The sequence below is a fragment of the Trachypithecus francoisi genome, unplaced genomic scaffold, assembly GCF_009764315.1.
Source record: "Trachypithecus francoisi isolate TF-2019V2 unplaced genomic scaffold, Tfra_2.0 Lachesis_group21, whole genome shotgun sequence".
In the NCBI taxonomy this organism is placed as follows: Eukaryota; Metazoa; Chordata; class Mammalia; order Primates; family Cercopithecidae; genus Trachypithecus; species Trachypithecus francoisi.
Window position 1 is genome coordinate 39,365,662 of NW_022681467.1, and position 18,087 is coordinate 39,383,748.

At 50.6% G+C, this 18,087-nt stretch overlaps 2 protein-coding genes across 2 annotated transcripts in view; one reads left to right on the top strand and one right to left on the bottom strand.

The window, feature by feature from the left end:
- MYBL2 (MYB proto-oncogene like 2) overlaps window positions 1-4,397 on the top strand; it is a 53,474-nt gene extending 49,077 nt beyond the window's left edge. Inside the window, exons 12-14 of the mRNA XM_033186464.1 lie at window positions 854-958; window positions 3,059-3,208; window positions 3,869-4,397. Coding sequence (XP_033042355.1) covers window positions 854-958; window positions 3,059-3,208; window positions 3,869-3,997 — 384 coding nt within the window. The 3' untranslated portion in view covers window positions 3,998-4,397. The remainder of the gene's footprint in view (window positions 1-853; window positions 959-3,058; window positions 3,209-3,868) is intronic.
- A 10,287-nt stretch (window positions 4,398-14,684) lies between these two features.
- On the bottom strand, window positions 14,685-15,535 carry GTSF1L (gametocyte specific factor 1 like). Its single transcript, XM_033186465.1, is given in 2 exon segments — window positions 14,685-15,128; window positions 15,130-15,535. Coding segments are annotated over 2 exon segments (447 nt in total). The 5' UTR covers window positions 15,235-15,535; the 3' UTR covers window positions 14,685-14,786.
- Between the last annotated feature and the right edge of the window lie 2,552 nt (window positions 15,536-18,087).

Here is an 18,087-nt window from a genome sequence, read left to right on the forward strand (position 1 = left end):
GGGCAGGGGGGCACAGAAGGGACTGTCCCAAGCCTCCGTTCTATGCCAGCCTTCCTGACAGTGCGTGATCCCTTTGAGTCTCCTTGTGCTCCTCTTTTTTTCCCAGACTGCTCTCCTCAAGTGAGAGCTGGGAAGTGGGATACACAGGGTGTTAGGTAAGGAGGGGAGGTGGGCGGTCAGCCTGGGCGGGACTTGCCTGAGCTGGCACCCCATGTGCAGGTGGAGAGAACTTGGACCCTTGACTCCAGGGCCCTCCCTGGCCTCTCCTTGGTGGGGATGGTGGTTGTGAGACGTGGCAGCCCCTGCTGGGTGCACTGTTGGGTGGAGGGTGGGGTGTGACTCTCAGAGCTGCTCCCTGGTATCGGAGCAGACCCTGGACCTGCTTCTGTGAGGTGCATGGTTAGGGATGGGACATTCCTTGCTTGTAGTAGGCATTTGAAGAGGGGCTTGTCTCGAGGGATTTGTGTTCCCATATTACTGGCCTGTGGGTGGTATTTTAGGTGTTACTGGGATGATTCTCTGCTGGGCCTGTTTGAGGGGCTGTGTCTGGTCCATTCGGGGTGAGAGCAGGTCACTTTGTGGTGGAGGTTCATGCTGTGTGCCTGCTCACTGTTGCAGCACCTGGCAGGACAGGGTCTACCTTGGGTACAGAGTCTGTAATGGGGCCATGGGGCCTCAGTTTCCCAGCACCCCCCCTTCTTCTGACAGCAGATTCCTGCTAGCTGGGCCTTGCTCCAAGTCTGCACTGCAGCAGGGCCTGGCTTTGTGACCATCCATGGCCATGACTATCCAGTCGCTGACCATGGGGAATCCTGACACCCACCCTAACCCCCTTCTATCTGCCAACCCCCAGCTGCGGCGAAGCCCCATCAAGAAAGTCCGGAAGTCTCTGGCTCTTGACATTGTGGATGAGGATGTGAAGCTGATGATGTCCACACTGCCTAAGTCTCTCTCCTTGGTAAGGGTTCCCCCACCCCTACCCCACTCCAGATCTGCCCCCAGGAGAATGAGGTCTCCTTGGAAGGCTTCTGCCCCTTGGAACTATTGAGTTTTGGAGAGGACCCTCAAGGTGGAGTTAGTCTAGTGGTTCTCCAACTGGGCTTCTGGAACGCTGGGTTCTGCGGGGAGGAGCTATCAGGGAGGGTGGGTCTGGGCACCCACTGCTGGCTTCATTCAGCAGCTCTGCTTGTCTCTCACAGAAGGTTTTGTTTGGCAGAGTTGCGTGGCTAGGACATGTTTTAAAACCATGCATCTCAGTCTCCAGCACCTTCCCAGAAAGGGTCAGTGATGTGTCTTTTTTTTTTTTTTTTTTTGAGTTAGAGAGTTTCGCTCTTCTTGCCCAGGCTGGAGTGCAATGGTGCCATCTCAGCTTACCACAACCTCCGCCTCCCGAGTTCAAGTGGTTCTCCTGCCTCAGTCTCCCAAGTAGCTGGGATTATGGGCATGCACCACCACACCTGGCTAATTTTGTATTTTTAGTAAAGACGGGGTTTCTCCACGTTGATCAGGCTGGTCTCAAACTCCCAACCTCAGGTGACCGGCCTGCCTTGGCCTCCCAAACTGCTGGGATTACAGGCGTGAGTCACCGTGCCTGGCCTAGTGATGTGTCTTAAGGTACAGCCAGGCACTTGGGTACAGCAGCCCTGGGATGGGTGCTATACGGCCCCCAGGCCAGTGCACTTGCTGTGCCCGGTGCTACAGTCAGGTTGACCTCAGAAAGGGGGTTGTTGCCTGTGCAGAGCCTGGGTTCCCAGAAGCCATGGTGTGTGGCTGATCCCTCTGCTCACAATGGGGTGAGTTGGTTTGCCCTAGCTCAGAGTGGGGAGGCAGTGAGAGGCACAGCGGCAACATGAACAAAGGTTAAGGGTTGCCCGATCTTCCAAGTAGACTGCTGCCCTCACGATCCTTGCAGAGAAACCTTGTCCTGGCTAGGGGTCCTTGACAGGAGACCTGCAGTCAGATAACTGCAAAGAAAAAAGCGTCACTGCAGGGAGTGAACAGCACAGATTGAGTCAGGCGGGGCTGGGTTGGAGTACTGGCACCATCGCTGTTCTCTGGGATCTTTAAGGTTCCCTGAGCCCCAGTTAAAAGCCTAAAAAGGGGTGCCAAGCCTAAGTCAGGAGGCTACAGTGCCAAGCAGGGCAAAGAGGCTGGAAAGGCATGGGAGGGACTTCGTGCAGCTCTGCTGTGCTTGGGGTTGAAGCTGCATCCTTATGATGCTTGTGGATGTTTCTGGTCCCAGGAAAACTAGGAACAGCTTTGGTTCCTGAGGCTTGATGTGACGGAGGCAACATTTTTGAGTATGTTATTACTCGACAATGCTCAGTAATACTCCACATTTATCGATTATGTTATTATGGCCTGGGGGCTGCACGGCACCCATCCCAGGGCTGATGCGCCCCGAAGTGCCTGACTGTGCCTCAAGACACATCACTGAATCAGGCTCTGAAATGCACACAAATGTTTCTTTACTTGATTACTTGATTTTTTTTTTTTTTTTAAGTAAGAAAGTTCTTTAGAACAAGATTAAGTTCTTTGCATATTCTTTGTTTTTGTTTGTTTGTTTGTTTTTTGGGGAGACAGAGTCTGGCTCTGTCGCCCAGGCTGGAGTGCAGTGGTGCAATCTCAGCTCACTGCAAGCTCTGTCTCGTCCCAGGTTCACGCCTTTCTCCTGCCTCAGCCTCCCAAGTAGCTGGGACTACAGGTGCACGCCACCACACCCAGCTAATTTTTGTATTTTTAGTAGAGATGAGGTTTCACCATGTTGGCCAGGATGGTCTCAATTCTTGACCTCCTGATCCGCCCGCCTCAGCCTCCCAAAGTGCTGGGATTACAGGCGTGAGCCACCACGCCTGGCTCCTTGCTTAATCTTCTAAGTATAAAGTAAGATTAATCTCATGCAAACTCCCCATCTGAAAGTAGAAACTGAGGCTTGGAAAAGCGTGCATCCTCTTTCAGGTCTCAGCACCCAGGTGGTGGTGCTGGGGTGGGATTGTGGGGTTTTTTCTTGCCTCTCACACCTTCTGGCAAAATGGTGACTCCTTGGTTTTGATTTCAGCCGACAACTGCCCCTTCAAACTCTTCCAGCCTTACCCTGTCAGGTATCAAAGAAGACAACAGCCTGCTCAACCAGGGCTTCTTGCAGGCCAAGCCAGAGAAGGCAGCAGTGGCCCAGAAGCCCCGAAGCCACTTCCCGACACCTGCCCCTGTGAGTAAGCCACTTCCCGACACCTGCCCCTGTGAGTGCTGGCCATCCCTGGGGGTCTTGCAGTGCCCGCCTTCTTAGCTCAGGGCCTATGCATAGGCTGTTCCTCTGCCTGGGTGCTCTTCCTGCTACTTCCCGTGGCTACGTTTGCTTAACTTACTCTTCTGATCTCAGTCTCAATGCTGCTTCCTCAGGGGGAGGCCTTCCCTGACCCCACATACTGTAGAGACACCCCCATTCTGCCATTCTCTCTTTTGTGACCTGGGTTTTACTTGTAACTAAATCATTATTCTGCATTTGGTTTGCTTAGTACATGTCTGTCCTCAGGCAGGGGCTGGCCTCAGGCTGCTGACCCATCTCACTGCTCCTTCTCACCCGCCTTCTGGCTGTGGCTTCTCCTTGAGAGGCTGGTGCTGCACGGCAGTGGGGCAGGGGGGCCAGTGCATGGCCATGTCTCCTTGTCCAGCTTCCTGCTTACAGTTGAGGAAGCCCACAGCCAGGAAGTGACTTGTCCAGGGTCACAGGGAATGTGGAGAGAGAATAAGAAGGCTCTGATTTCTAGGGGAGGGAGGCTTATAACTCCACCTGTCTGACCAGGATCACAAGGGTCTGTTAGGAACACATAGTCCCTGCCTGGATGGTAACCCTCTCGCCTTCTCCCAGATGTCCAGTGCCTGGAAGACGGTGGCCTGCGGGGGGACCAGGGACCAGCTCTTCATGCAGGAGAAAGCCCGGCAGCTCCTGGGCCGCCTGAAGCCCAGTCACACATCTCGGACCCTCATCTTGTCCTGAGGTGCTAGGGGTGTCACGAGCCCATTCTCATGTTTACAGGGGTTGAGGAGGGCAGAGGGGGTCTGTGAATCTGAGAGTCACTCAGGTGACCTCCTGCAGGGAGCCTTCTGCCACCAGCCCCTCCCCAGACTCTCAGGTGGAGGCAGCAGGGCCATGCGCTGCCCTGTCGCCGAGCCCAGCTGCGGGCGGCTCCTGGTGCTAACAACAAAGTCCCACTCCCAGGTCTGCCTGGTTCCCTCCCCAAGGCCACAGGGAGCCCAGTTAGCTTCTCCGAAGCCCAGGTCAGGCCTGGCTTCATCTCAGACCCTGCTTAGGATGGAGGATGTGGCCGAGGGTGCTCCTGTGCTCACCCTCTCGTGGTGCATTTTTTTGGAAGAATAAAATTGCCTTTCTCTTTGTGCTGGTCTGGACTCTGCCTCTCTACTGGGCCCTGCTCATGGTTTCCTGGTGGCCCATGGGCCTCTTCTGGGATATAGGGACCTGAATGCTCATTCTCAGAGGCCAGTCTTATCTGCACAGCCCAGGCCTGGGCCCTTGACCCTGTTTCCATAGAGGGGCCCAGTGTGCTGGGAGCAGTTTCTCTCATCTCTGCACCCAGTGGGCATCTCTGCAAAGCTCTGAGTACTATTAGCCATGGGGTGGGGTAAGGGTGGACAGAGAGTGGGGGCAGAGGAGGACGATGGGTTGGTGCAGTAGGGTCTTGCCTGGCCCTTGCCTTGGGTAGCTCACCTGCCCACTAACAAGCCCCTGCCTCAAGCTGAGCCTGGGTCGCAGGTCAGACTGGTAAGCAAGGAGGAGGGGTGAAGGCAGCTGGGCAGAACCCTTTAAGGCTAAGCAGGAGACCAGGATGGGCCGGAGCCCCCTTGTGGCCCTAAATCCCTAGCGTTGTGGCTACAGAGCACAGTGCTTGGCAGGTGGTTGGGAAGAGTCACTGGGGTTTGAAGAGGGGAAGATGCCAAGTCTGAGAACGTCTAAATGAGGAAGTGATGTTTTCAGCAGTGGGCTTATGGGACAGGCACATGGCCATCCCTGCGGGCAGAGGTTGAGCGGACTTGGGGTAGGTCCTCACCTGGGGCAAGAGATGTGGCCTACTCTAGAGGGATGGGGACTGAGTTAATTAGGGTGCCAGAGTTCAGATGTGTCTGGTCTCAGACACACCCCTTTCTCCCTGCTGAGCTCCCACCTACGGTCCCTCTACTCCCATCCATCCACACACAGGGATGCCATGCCTGATCCTGGCAGTGTCTCAGTTCTTGATCTAGAGCCGAGGAGGGGTGGGGGCTCTGCGCTTCCCACCCTGCACCACGCAGCCCATGTGGTTGGGCCCACATGCTCCTGCAGGTTCCATGGATGAACCACACCTAACTCATGCCCTGAGCTTTTGTGATTTGTCAGCCTGAAGCCCGTCCCCTCCCCAACTTCTTCCCCAGGTTCTGTCACTGGCTGCTCCTACAGGCCTTGGTCACCCACCCACCCGCAGGGCTGTCAGCATTGGTGGATGACCTGTGCCCCACGGTGAGGATGGAGACTGCATTACTTTGTCTCCTATAGCTCACACCAAGACTCGGTGGAACAGCTTTGTCAAACTCAAATGCAGGGCGCTACAGGCTAAAGATGAAAATTCCTGGGCCCTCTGAGTCAGGCACCTAGTGCGGAGCCTGGAAAAAGGGATTTTTAACAAACCACCAGTGGGTGATTCACATGCAGGGCGTTGGCTGGCCGCGCTCTGAACTGACTGGCCTGTGAGGCTCCAGAGGCTTGTGCCCCATGCTCTTTCTTGCCTGAGGTCTTGTTCATTCCTAGGGACTGCCCTGAGGCCCTTTCCTGTCCTAGAGGGAGGAGTCTGTAAAGAACAGAGCGGCGGCAGGTAACTGCAAGCTTAACATACCATCCTCACTGAGCTCTGTGCCCTGTGGGCTTGTTCTTTGGCTCATGCATTAAGTAAATACTTACTAGGCCGCGTATGGTGGCTCACACCTGTAATCCCAACACTTTGGGAGGCCGAGGCGGCCAATTGCTTGAGTCCAGGAGTTTGAGACCAGCTTGGGCAGCATCATGAAACCCTCTCTCTACTAAAAAAAAAAAAAAAATACAAAAAATTAGCTGGGCATGGTGGCATGTGCCTTTAGTCCCAGCTCCTCGATGTGGGAGAATCACCTGGGCCCAGGAGGTGGAGGCTGCAGTGAGCCGAGATCATGCCACTGCACTCCAGCCTGGGCAACCAGAGTGAGACCCTGTCTCAAAAACAAAACCATACTTATTGAGGGTCCCTCCAACCCCACCCCCACATGTCTGGCATAGTTGTAGTGCTGAAGATATAGCAGTTAAAGGACAGAAACAAGGGTTGGTGGCTCATGCCTGTAATCTTAGCACTTTAGGAGGCTGAGGTAGGAGGATCACTTGAGCCTAGGAGTTTGAGACCAGCCTGGGCAACATGGTGAAACCCCATCACTACAAAAAATTTTAAAAACTTAGGTGAGCATGATGGCTCAGGCCTGTAGTCCCAGCCAGTCAGGAAGCTGAGGTGGGAGGATCTCTTGAGCTGTGGTTGTGCTTCTCTACTCCAGCCTGAGTGACAGAGCAAGACCCTATCTCAGGCCGGGCGCGGTGGCTCAAGCCTGTAATCCCAGCACTTTGGGAGGCTGAGACGGGCGGATCACGAGGTCAGGAGATCGAGACCATCCTGGCTAACATGGTGAAACCCCATCTCTACTAAAAATACAAAAACTAGCCGGGCGAGGTGGCGGGGCCCTGTAGTCCCAGCTACTCGGGAGGCTGAGGCAGGAGAATGGCGTAAACCCGGGAGGCGGAGCTTGCAGTGAGCTGAGATCTGGCCACTGCACTCCAGTCCGGGCAACAGAACGAGACTCCGCCTCAAAAAAAAAAAAAAAAAAAAAAAGACCCTATCTCAAAAGACAAAAACCAAAAAAATCATTTTACTCTCATGGAGCTTAAATTTTTATTTTTATTTTATTTTTGTTTGAAACGGAGTCTCGGTCTGTTGCCCAGGCTGGAGTGCAGTGGCGCCATCTCCGCTCACTGCAAGCTCCGCCTCCCGGGTTCACGCCATTCTCCTGCCTCAGCCTCCCGAGTAGCTGGGACTACAGGTGCCTACCACAGCAATAGGCTAAGTACTATTATTATTATTTTTTTGTATTTTAGTAGAGACGGGGTTTCATCGTGTTAGCCAGGATGGTCTCGATCCCCTGACCTCGTGATCTGCCTGCCTCAGCCTTCCAAGGTGCTGGGATTACAGGCATAAGCCACCACGCCCAGCCATGGAGCTTAAATTCTAAAGAGCAGATATAAACCAACCAGTCTGTATAAAATGTACCAGAGGGAACACGAACTTTGAAGTGAAGCAGGGGGTACTGTGAGACCAGTCATCTGCTCAGAGAAAATGGGGAGGAGTCAGATTTAACACAGCTCCTGGCCATAATGGGGACAGGGAGGGAAAGCCCACATGGGAAGGCAGATTATTTGCCACTCAGGTGGTGCTGGGGGTCCAGCTGCTGTTCATGAGTTTGGGGAACTTGGTCATGAGGATTGATCCAGTCCTGGTGTTTCCCAGGCTAGTGTGGCAAGCAAGGGGGAGTTAGCCAGATAGTGCTGAGGGGCAGAGTGCCTGAGTTCAGGATGGGAGTACAGGAGTGGGGGCACTATGGGCAGCCTGGGAGATGGACAGGCAGGAGGGAAAGATGAGGCTTAGTTAAGATGGCAGAGAGGGAGGCTGGGCACGGTGGCTCACGTCTTTAATACCAGCACTTTGGGAGGCCAAGGCGGATGGATCATCTGAGGCCGGGACTTTGAGACCAGCCTGACCAACATGGAGAAACCCCATCTCTACTAAAAATACAAAATTAGCCAGGCATGGTGATGCATGACTGTAATCCCAGCTACTCGGGAGGCTGAGGCAGAAGAATCGCTTGAACCCAGGAGACGGAGGTTGCGGTGAGCCGAGATTGCGCCACTGCACTTACTCCAGCCTAGGCAACAAGAGCAAAACTGTCTCAAAAAAAAAAGCAGAGGGTGAGTGTTCTGGCAAGATCCAGATGATTGCCTGGCATCTGGTGGCCAGCGTGGCCTGGAGGTGAGAGGCTCACAGATTGACTGTGGTAGATTATTCCAGCAATGGTTCCCAAGGAATCACTGCTCCCTGTAGCTGTTCCCTTGAGTGGGTCATGTGGTTGGCTTTGCCCCTATGGGACTCTGGGAGAATCTGCTGAAGGAGGTGAGAATTCTAGCTGTTCTGGTTGAGACTCCAGACATGTGAGTAAGGCCACTCTAAACCACCCAGCCTCGCCTAATCTGGCCCAGACTGGAGGAACTGCCCAGCTGATCACCGAGTCATGAGAATAATAAATCAGTATTGCTTTAAGCCCTAAGATTGAGGATGGTTTGTTACACAGCAGAAGCTGACTGATACAGATGCTGGCATGAGGAACTGGGACATGTGAGTACTTGTGTGGTCCAGGATAAATGATAATATGTCCTGCTTCTCAGAGCAAGGCAGGGACTGGGGCAGGAGCAGGCCCTAAGCCTGTTTTGATAGGCCAGGAGTAGTTTGGGAGTCTTACTTAGCCACTTTCTGAGCAGACCCTGGTGTCTCACTGAGGAAAGTGAACACTGAGCCATGGCTCAACAGGGTTGGGGAGAAACAGGAGACCTAGGGTTCCAGAAACTTCGTGGGAAATGAGTGGAGTGAAGGATTCTGGAGTTCAAAGCCATGGTGACCATAGCTGTGTCTTGTTCCCCAGAGGTGAAGGCACTGGGGAGAGATGGGGCTCATGGCATCTGGCAGACTCTCCCAGGTCCAAGAGCAGTCTTGGATAGAGCTCTTACTTTGGATTAGACAGACTTGGGTATAAACCCAGCTTGCTCTTGGGAGCTATGTGTCTCTTCACTGCTCTAAGCCTTGGCTCCTTGTCTGTAAAGTAGGGAGAATCCTTCAACTTCAGACTTGTTGAAGGGATTGGGAAGAACATGGCACATACTCAGTGCTCAGATAACATGGGCCCTTAGTATGTTATTACTTAGTATGTTTTTACATGGTAGTTTCTCATTTCTGTGTTATACACAATATACCTTGCAAAGGAGAAATTAGTGCCCTCGTTTCAGGTGAGTGCTGGGAGGGAAGATGGTAGATAGTGGTTAAGTCAGGACTTGAGCCCAGTCCTGGACAGCGAGTCTGGCATTTTAGTATGCCCCATTCCATGCCATCCTCTGTCATACTGTTACGGAATCTTTGGAGTGTCACTTTTCTGGTCAGAAACATCTGTGGCTGGTGGCACCTTTACCCGAGTTCTTGTCCTGTGTCCAGGAGGTACGCAGACAAATGGCAGGTGAACATGATTAAAGAAGCTTTATTGAGTGTTACAACAGTTCACAGGAGACCAGCAGTGAGTAGCTTCTCTCTGTAGGCAGATAGTCTGCAGTGTTCAACTCTCAGCAGAGAGGAGGCCCTGGAGAAGGTTGCTCCTCTCTGCTGCTGTTTTTCCCGTTATCTCCAGTTATCAGCAGAGAGGGTAGCTCCTCTCTGCAGCTGGGCATCCCTTCCTCTGTCCTCTCTCCTGCTCTGGCTGAGCCTGGGGTTTTATAGACCTCAGAGGGGGTGAAGTGCATGCTGATTGCCGCATGGATGGCCATGGGCAGCAGGGAGGGGCACCACAAGTCCCCACTCTGGTCCTCAGGACTGGCAGCTGGCTCCCAGCCTTCAGGCCCTCCCTGGCCTGAAGGAGGGGCCTTACTGGGGACCCACGCCCTTCTGCCCAGGAATCTGACTCCTGCTGCCATTCATGACCCCCCACCGGGTGCGGCGCTAACTCAGCTCCCAGATTGGAGCAGATGCCGGCAGAGGAGAGAGTCCAGGCAGCAGGAGCAGACACCCCTGAGCCTGCAGGGATGGGGAGCATTCCCCGCCCAAGAATGGAGGCTACAGAGATGCCCAGGTCCTGCACCTGGGAAGGCCACTGTAGCTGCACCCAGGGAGCTCCCGCCCCGCCAACTTGGAAGGGGCGGGGCTCCCGCTTGTCCCCAGCTCCTGCCTTTGTGAAGCAGGAGGCCCAGTTCTGCAGCCACCAGTCGGGTGGCTGCAGCTGCACCCAGGCGGTCAGATCTTGCCTACTCCCAGCCTCCCCTAAGAGCACAGGAAGGCTTGGATCCACAGCTGCAGTTTGGGCAGCTGCAGCCCTGCCCAGGAGGGCAGGTTCCTGCCTGCTGTGTGGAGCCAGATGCCTGGGTCTGCAGTTGAGATTTGGGCAGCTGCAGCGGCACCCAGGGAGCACCAGATCCATGCAGTGTGCAGCTCCCGCGGTGCCTCCCTGACACAGGTGCCTCCCTGCTGCAGCCCATGTGATGGCAGCGGCCACTGACAATACCTGTCAGCCAGGGAAGGAGTATGGTGCCATAGAAAAAACCATAAGCATTAGATAGAGGTTCAGTTAAAATCTTTCCATCGGAGTGCAATATTCATACAGAAGAGTGCATGAATCCAAGTGGCTGTGGATATGTTTTCACAAAGTGGACAGACTCGCATAACCAGCACCCAGATCAAACAACAGAATAAGAGCAGCACTGGAAACCCCCTCTCCACCCGCGAAGGGTAACCGCTATCCTGACATCAAACACCAGATTTGCTTTGCCTTTTTATTTTCATTAAATATTATGTCAACAGAATTTCACATTATTTGAGATTCATCCAAGTAGATCTGGGTAGTTATGATTTGTTCATTCTCATGACCTTTTTGTTTTATTTTATATTTTGTATATTTTATTTTTTAAATTTTATACGTGGTCTTATTCTGTTACCTGGGCTGAAGTGTAGTGATGTGATTTCAGCTTGCTGCAACCTTGAAATCCTGGGCTCAAGTGATCTTCCTTAACCTCAGGTGTCCCTAATAACTGAGATTGCAGGTGCACCACCACGCTTGGCTAATTTTTTTAAATGTTTCTATACAAACATGGTCTCACCGTGTTGCCCAGGCTGGTCTTGAACTCATGGGCTCAAATTATCCTCCTGCCTCAGCCTCCCAGAGTGGGGCTGGGATGAATTAGAGGCATGAACCACCACACCTGGCCAATTTTATTTTTAATTGACAAATAATTGTGTATGTTTATGGAGTATGATGTGATGTTTTGATTATATATACATAGTAGAATGATTAAACCAAGCTAATTAATATATCCATCCCCTCCCAGACTTATTTTTTTGTGGTGAGACCATTTAAAGTTCACTCTTCTCAATTTTGAAATATACAATATTGTTTAGTTTTTCCTTGTGTGACTTCCACAATTTACCCATTATCTCAAAGGAAGTGTGGATTGCTTCCAGACTGGCTATTACACATAGCGCTGTTAGCACCTCTGCGCAGCCACCCCACAGTCTGGGAAGTAAGAAGCACCTTTACCTGGCTGCTGTGCGACCCTCCAAGTGTGACGTGGTAGCCTTGTGTGTGATCTCTCTGCCCTCTCCGAGTTTGCATTTTTGACATTAAAGTTTACTTTTAAATTAAAAAAAAATTAGCACTGTTATGCACATTTCATCCTCATGTTTTGGTGAACTGTCTTGCACATCGGGTTTATACATATCTAGGAGTGGAATTGCTGGGAATGGATTCAATTAGGCCACTTGCTATGCACTAACTTTGTGAACCAAGGCACATTATTTAGGGTTTTTTTTTTTTTTTTTTTTTTTTTTTGAGACAGAGTTCTGCTCTGTCGCCCAGGCTGGGGTGCAGTGGTGTGATCTCGGCTCACTGCAACCTCTGCCTTCCAGGTTCAAGTGATTCTCTTGCCTCAGCCTCCCAAGTAGTTGGGATTACAGGTGTGCACCACCATGCCCAGCTAATTTTCTTGTATTTTTAGTAGAGATGGGGTTTCGCCATGTTGGCCAGGCTGGCCTCAAACTCCTAATGTTAGGTGATCTGCCCACTTTGGCCTCTTCAAGTGCTGGAATTACAGGTGTGAGCCACCACACCCGGCTGTTATTTACCTTTTCTGAAACTCACTTTTCATATCTGTATATTGGAAATAAAAATACCTCCCCTCAGTGTTGTGGCCTGGACTTAATGAAATTATTTCAGCAAGGCACTTGACCTGAATACAGCTCCTCTTTCCTCTTCCTCTGCCAGTGAGAGCACCCTCTGCCCCAACACATAGCTATTCCACGGCACTCTCTTTGCCGGAACCCTCAACATGAACCTGCACATCTTGCCTGTTGCCAGGGTTGGTGGGGCTGCCTTTCCCCACTGCCTGTTGGCCGGCTGTCCTTTGGGATCTTGGAGGTTACCTTCAGAATACTCAGCAGAGTGCTCCAGGCTGCCACTACACAGTGAGATGTCAGCTCTGTCTTGCTGTGTCTTGACAGAGTCCCTATGGGTAGCGCTTCCACCAGGCTCACTCCCTCATGGCCCAATTCAGGGAGTTTCAAGAAGAGTAAGTTTTCCCAGTCCTATTGGCCTTTGGTTCATAGACATCTATTCTTCACATCACTTTTCCCCCCATTTCAGTTCTCTAGTTCATGTACTTCATTAATCACTGTCATCCAGAACTCCCCCCACCCCCCGCCCAAGAAGTCTTTAATACTTAGTGTAAGCAGTTGAAGGGGCCAGCCGGGTGGCAAAGTTATGATTACTTAAAAAAAAAAAAAAAAAAGCAGTGAGCCTAGGCAACATAGTGAGACCCTATCTCTACAAAAAATAGAAAAATTGGCCAGGCGCAGTGGCTCAAGCCTGTAATCCCAGCACTTTGGGAGGCCGAGACGGGTGGATCACAAGGTCAGGAGATCGAGACCATCCTGGCTAATACAGTGAAACCCCGTCTCTACTAAAAACTACAAAAAACTAGCCGGGCAACGAGGCGGGCGCCTGTAGTCCCAGCTACTTGGGAGGCTAAGGCAGGAGAATGGCGTAAACCCAGGAGGCGGAGCTTGCAGTGAGCTGAGATCCGGCCACTGCACTCTAGCCTGGGCGGCAGAGCCAGACTCCGTCTCAAAAAAAAAAAAAAAAGAAAAATTAGCCAGTTATGGTGTTGCACGCCTGTGGTCCCAGCTACTTGGTAGGCTTTGATGAGAGGATTGCTTGAGTCTAAGAGGTTGAGGCTACAGTGAGCTGTGATTGTGCCACTGCACACCAGCCTGGGCAACAGAGCGAGGACTCTGTCTCAACAAACAAACAAAAAAAAAAAAACTTAACAGTTAAGATTTCCTCCTGAAAAACTTTCAAAAGACTTAAGTCTTCTATCTACTGTTTAAAAAAGTATATAATTTTTGACCAGTTAACATATTCACATATATTCCCATGTAAAAGATACTAAAGAGTCAATAGTAAAGAAGGGCTCTCTCTTCCCTGCCCCACATTCACCCCGTTGTCTTCCCTGGAGGCAGCCAATATTAGTTTCTAGTGAAGAGGCAAGCAAATATTTCCATTAGGCAACAGGTTTAAAAAACATTTCAGGCTTTGTGGGCAGATCTCCATTCTAGAGTATCCTTATAGAGAAATTTTATGCGAAAACAAGCACATACATATTCATGTCTTCTCCCACAACTCTCCCCAAATGGTGGCATACTGTATAGACTGTTCTGGACTTGTATTTTCTTTTCTTTTTTTTTTTTTTTTTGAGACGAAGTCTCGCTCTGTCACCCAGGCTGGATTGCAATGGCGTGATCTCGGCTAACTGCAGCCTCCGTCTCCTGCGTCAAGCTATTCTCCTGCCTCAGCCTCCTGAGTAGCTGGGATTACAGGTGCCTGCCGCATGCCCGGCTAAGTTTTGTATTTTTAGTAGAGATGGGTTTTGCTATATTGGCCAGGCTGGCCTCGAACTTCTCACCTCAGGTGATTCCCCCGTGTCCGCCTCCCAAAGTGCTGGGATTACAGGCATGAGCCACCGGGCCCCGCCTGGACTTGGTTTCTATCAGTTAAACTAGAGGTTGGCAAACCATGGCCCACCAGTCAAGTCCAGCCTGCCACCTGTGGCTGTAAGTCATTTAAATGGAACCTCTGTTCATTTGTTTACATGTTATATATGGCTGCTCTCGTGTTGCAGTGGCAGGGCTGAGTAGTTGCAACACACACCGCATGGCTGGCAAAGGCTAAACTATTTACTATCTGGCCTTTTACAGAAAAAGTTTGCTGACCTCTGAGCTCAACAGTGTGTCTCAACCTTTCCATATCAACACAGAAAGAGCTTCCTCACTTTTTTTCAAGGCATCTTACTATTTTATTATATGGCTGCAGTATAACTTATTTTTAATCAGGACCTTTTAATGGATGTTTAGGTCACTTTTGACTCTTTGTTGTTGTTTAAGACAGGATCTCACTATGTTGCCCAGGCTGAACTCAAGCAATCCTCTCACCTCAGCCCCCAGAGTAACAGGCTACAGCTATGATTCAACACACCTGGCTCATTTCTAACTTTTTTGCTGCTGCAAATAATGCTGCAATGAATAGGCTGGTACTTAGCTCATTTTCCATATGTGTGATTATATTTACAGAATAAAGCCTCGCAGTGGAATTGCTTGATCAAAGGCTATGTGTATTGATAATATTTATGGCTATTGTCAAATAGTCCTCCGTGGAGGTTGTACCAACTGACGTTCTCACCAATGTTATGAAAGTGCCCGTTTTGCCCTACCTTTGCCAGCAGAGTATTTTAAGCCTTTTGATAGTTATCAATCTGCCAGGTAAAAAAAGAGGTAGCCCAGGGTAGTTTTACTTTATATGCCTTTTATTCTGATGCATTGCATGTTCTTCCATGCATTTACGAGACATGTGCTCTTTCCTCAGCTGGCCGTTTACTGTCCTGGTCTGAGGATCTTCTGGGGACTGATCTCTCTCGTTGACTCTTTTGTGTCATTTTCACAAACAAGCTTTTGGGGAACAAAAGTCTTAAGGACAAACATATGCTGGCAATTAGCGCCATCGACATTCCAGATATCAGGACTGGGAAGGCAGGGTGAGACCTGCTGGGGGTCATCGTTCTGCTCTGAACTTGGAAGACTAACTTTCAGAGGGTTCTCGGTGTCCTGTTCCTCCACAGAGCTCCTGTTGACACAAACAGCCTCATGTTCCTCCAGCTTTTTGATGGGGACCATGTGGCAGACCTTGTATTTGCAGATGGCCATCTTTTTGGCTTTTCTTGGGGTTCTTTCTCCTGCATGATGCCAGGTGGTACTGGAATCTGCTGAGTGGGATTCGGTGGTGAGGATCGTAAGGGCAAATTTCAAAGGCTTCTGGCTCCATGAGAAATTCTTGAAGCAGGGTATCTCACTGCTCAGAGTCTAACAGAAATGCTTTTTGTGGAGAAGCCCTTTTGAAAGAAGGATGGAGTTGTCCTCTGCCCGGTGTTGGCCCTTGGGATTCTGTAGGTGAAGGTCTTAACTTGTGGTCTCTGTTCTCTAGGACCATGAGTGGTGGATTAGTAGAGAGATGAGGAGCTGTCAAAAGCAGCTACACAGAGAACAGAGTTAGCAAATGGCACCTGAGACAGATCTATACACAGCAGATGCAAGAGCTGGAAAACCATACCTGCTTGACTCAGGGATACACTGTGATGTCAAGCCACAGTCACCTGTGGTCACAATGGCAGCCTAAGTTATCAGGAAGAGGCTATTGTGCACAGCTTGGGAGGGGTGGATGGCTTTGGGGAATGCTGCCATCTAAAATTATTCATGGATATATGTTGTGACTTAAGTCTTTTAACTGTACGTATTTGTTTTTGTCTGTTTGTTTTTTGAAACAGAGTCTCACTCTGTTGCCAGACTGGAGTGCTGTGGTGCGATCTCAGCTCACTGCAACCTCCACCTCCTGGTTCAAGCAATTCTCCTGCCTCAGCCTCCTGAGTAGCTGGGATTACAGGGGCGTACCACCACGCCTGGCTAATTTTTATATTTTTAGTAGAGATGGGGGTTTCACCATGTTGGCCAGGATGGTCTCGAACTCCTGACCTCACGATCTGCCTGCCTTAGCCTCTCAAAGTGCTGGGATTACATGCATGAGCCCCTGCACCCGGCCTCTCCTCTGTTTTTGGGACCCCAGTGCTGGACCTACTCACTGCATCCTTATAGCATCTGTCTCTCTTCTGTGTTTTTTTCCTCTGTGTGCTATACTCTGGATAATTTCTTCTGTACTCTAGTTTACTATTTCTCTTTTCTGCAATGACCTGGCTGTTACCAAATATGCCCATTGGTTGTGTTTTGTTGTTGTTGTTTGTTTTTGAGACAGGGTCTTACTTTGTCATCCAGGCTGGAGTGAGTGGCACAATCCCAACTCACTGCAGCCTCGACCTCCTGGGCTCAAGAGATCCTCCCACCTCAGCCTCCTGAGTAGCTGGGACTGTAGGTGAGCACCACCACACCTGGCTAATTTTTTTTTTTTTTTTTTTTTTTTTTTTGAGACAGAGTCTCTCTCTGTCGCCCAGGCTGGAGTACAGTGGCCGGATCTCAGCTCACTGCAAGCTCCGCCTCCCGGGTTCACGCCATTCTCCTGCCTCAGCCTCCCGAGTAGCTGGGACCACAGGCACCCGCCACCTCGCCCGGCTAGTTTTTTGTATTTTTTAGTAGAGACGGGGTTTCACCGGGTTAGCCAGGATGGTCTCGATCTCCTGACCTCGTGATCCGCCCGTCTCGGCCTCCCAAAGTGCTGGGATTACAGGCTTGAGCCACCGCGCCCGGACTAATTTTTTTTTTTTTTAATATTTTTTTTTAGAGATGGGGTCCCACTGGTCTTTAATTTTTTTTTTTTTTTTTTTTTTTTTTTTTTTTTTTTTTTTTTTGAGACAGGGGCTCACTCCCATCACCCAGGCTGGAGTGCAGTGGCATGATCACGACTCACTGCAGCCTTGACTTTCAGGGTGCAGGTGATCCTCACACCTCAGCCTCCTGAGTAGCTGGGAGTACAGGCACATGCCACCATGCCCAGCTAACTTTTTGTATTTTTAGTAGAGAAGGGATTTGACCATGTTACCCAGGCTGGTCTTGAACTCCGGGGCTCAAGCAATCTGCCCACCTCAGCATCCCAAAGTGTTGGGATTATAGGTGTGAGCCACTGCACCTGGATTTCTCATTTTTATATTTTGCATTTCTAGATATTTTGGTTGTTGTTCCAAAGCTGCTACATTACTTTGTAGAGTATCTTATTCCCTACAGGTGTTTTCAGCTCTGAGTTTTTTTAAAACTTGCGTCTGGTATCCCCGATGTCTGAAGCCTGCATGGGTCTATTTTTGCAGATTTTCACCGATGTGTGCTGTTCCTTTGTGTACTGGTTGTCTTTGACTGCTTGTGGTTTATTGTCCTTGAAAAATTATTTGTGAGGATTTTCCAAAGCCTAGGCTACCTGTGCCTGACTGAGAGGCTTTGCCAGGCACGAGGAGACACCATGGTCAAGGACCTCCTCAATCCAAGTCATGGCCTCATTGTCTGAGCCAGGCTTCATGCACTCAGTATATATTGGTATAAGGGCTGGTTTTTGTTTTTTGTTGTTGCTGTTGTTGTTGTTTTTTGAGATGGAATTTCACACTTGTTGCCCAGGCTGGAGTGCAATGGCACGATCTCAGTTCACTGCAACCTCCGCCTCCTGGGTTCAAGCTATTCTCTTGCTTCAGCCTCCCAAGTAGCTGGGATTACAGGCGCCCGCCATCACGCCTGGCTATTTTTTTGTATTTTTAGTAGAGACGGGGTTTTACCATGTTGGCCAAGCTGGTCTTGAACTCCTGACCTCAGGTGATCCACCCGCCTTGGCCTCCCAAAGTGCCGGGATGATAGGTGTGAGCCCCTGCGCTTGGCCAGGGCTGGTTTTTGGATATGATTCTCAGGGCTGTCTTTCTTTATCCTTCTGCTCTGCTGAGGCCCACAGCAGCCTAGTCCCCTTGGGGGCCGGGGAAGGGTTTAAATCTATCCATATATCTCAGAAGGTGAAGCCTTTTGGTGTTCCAGCTTAACATGGGAAACGTCTCCTATAAAACACCCCATCTGAGGTGGACCCTGCCGTGGTCCCTCTTGTCCCTCACAGAACTGGACCGAAGTCTGGATGGATGCAATTGACACATATCTCAGGGTGTAAGTGGTTTGGGTTCTCTGACATTCTGTTTACCTGTCT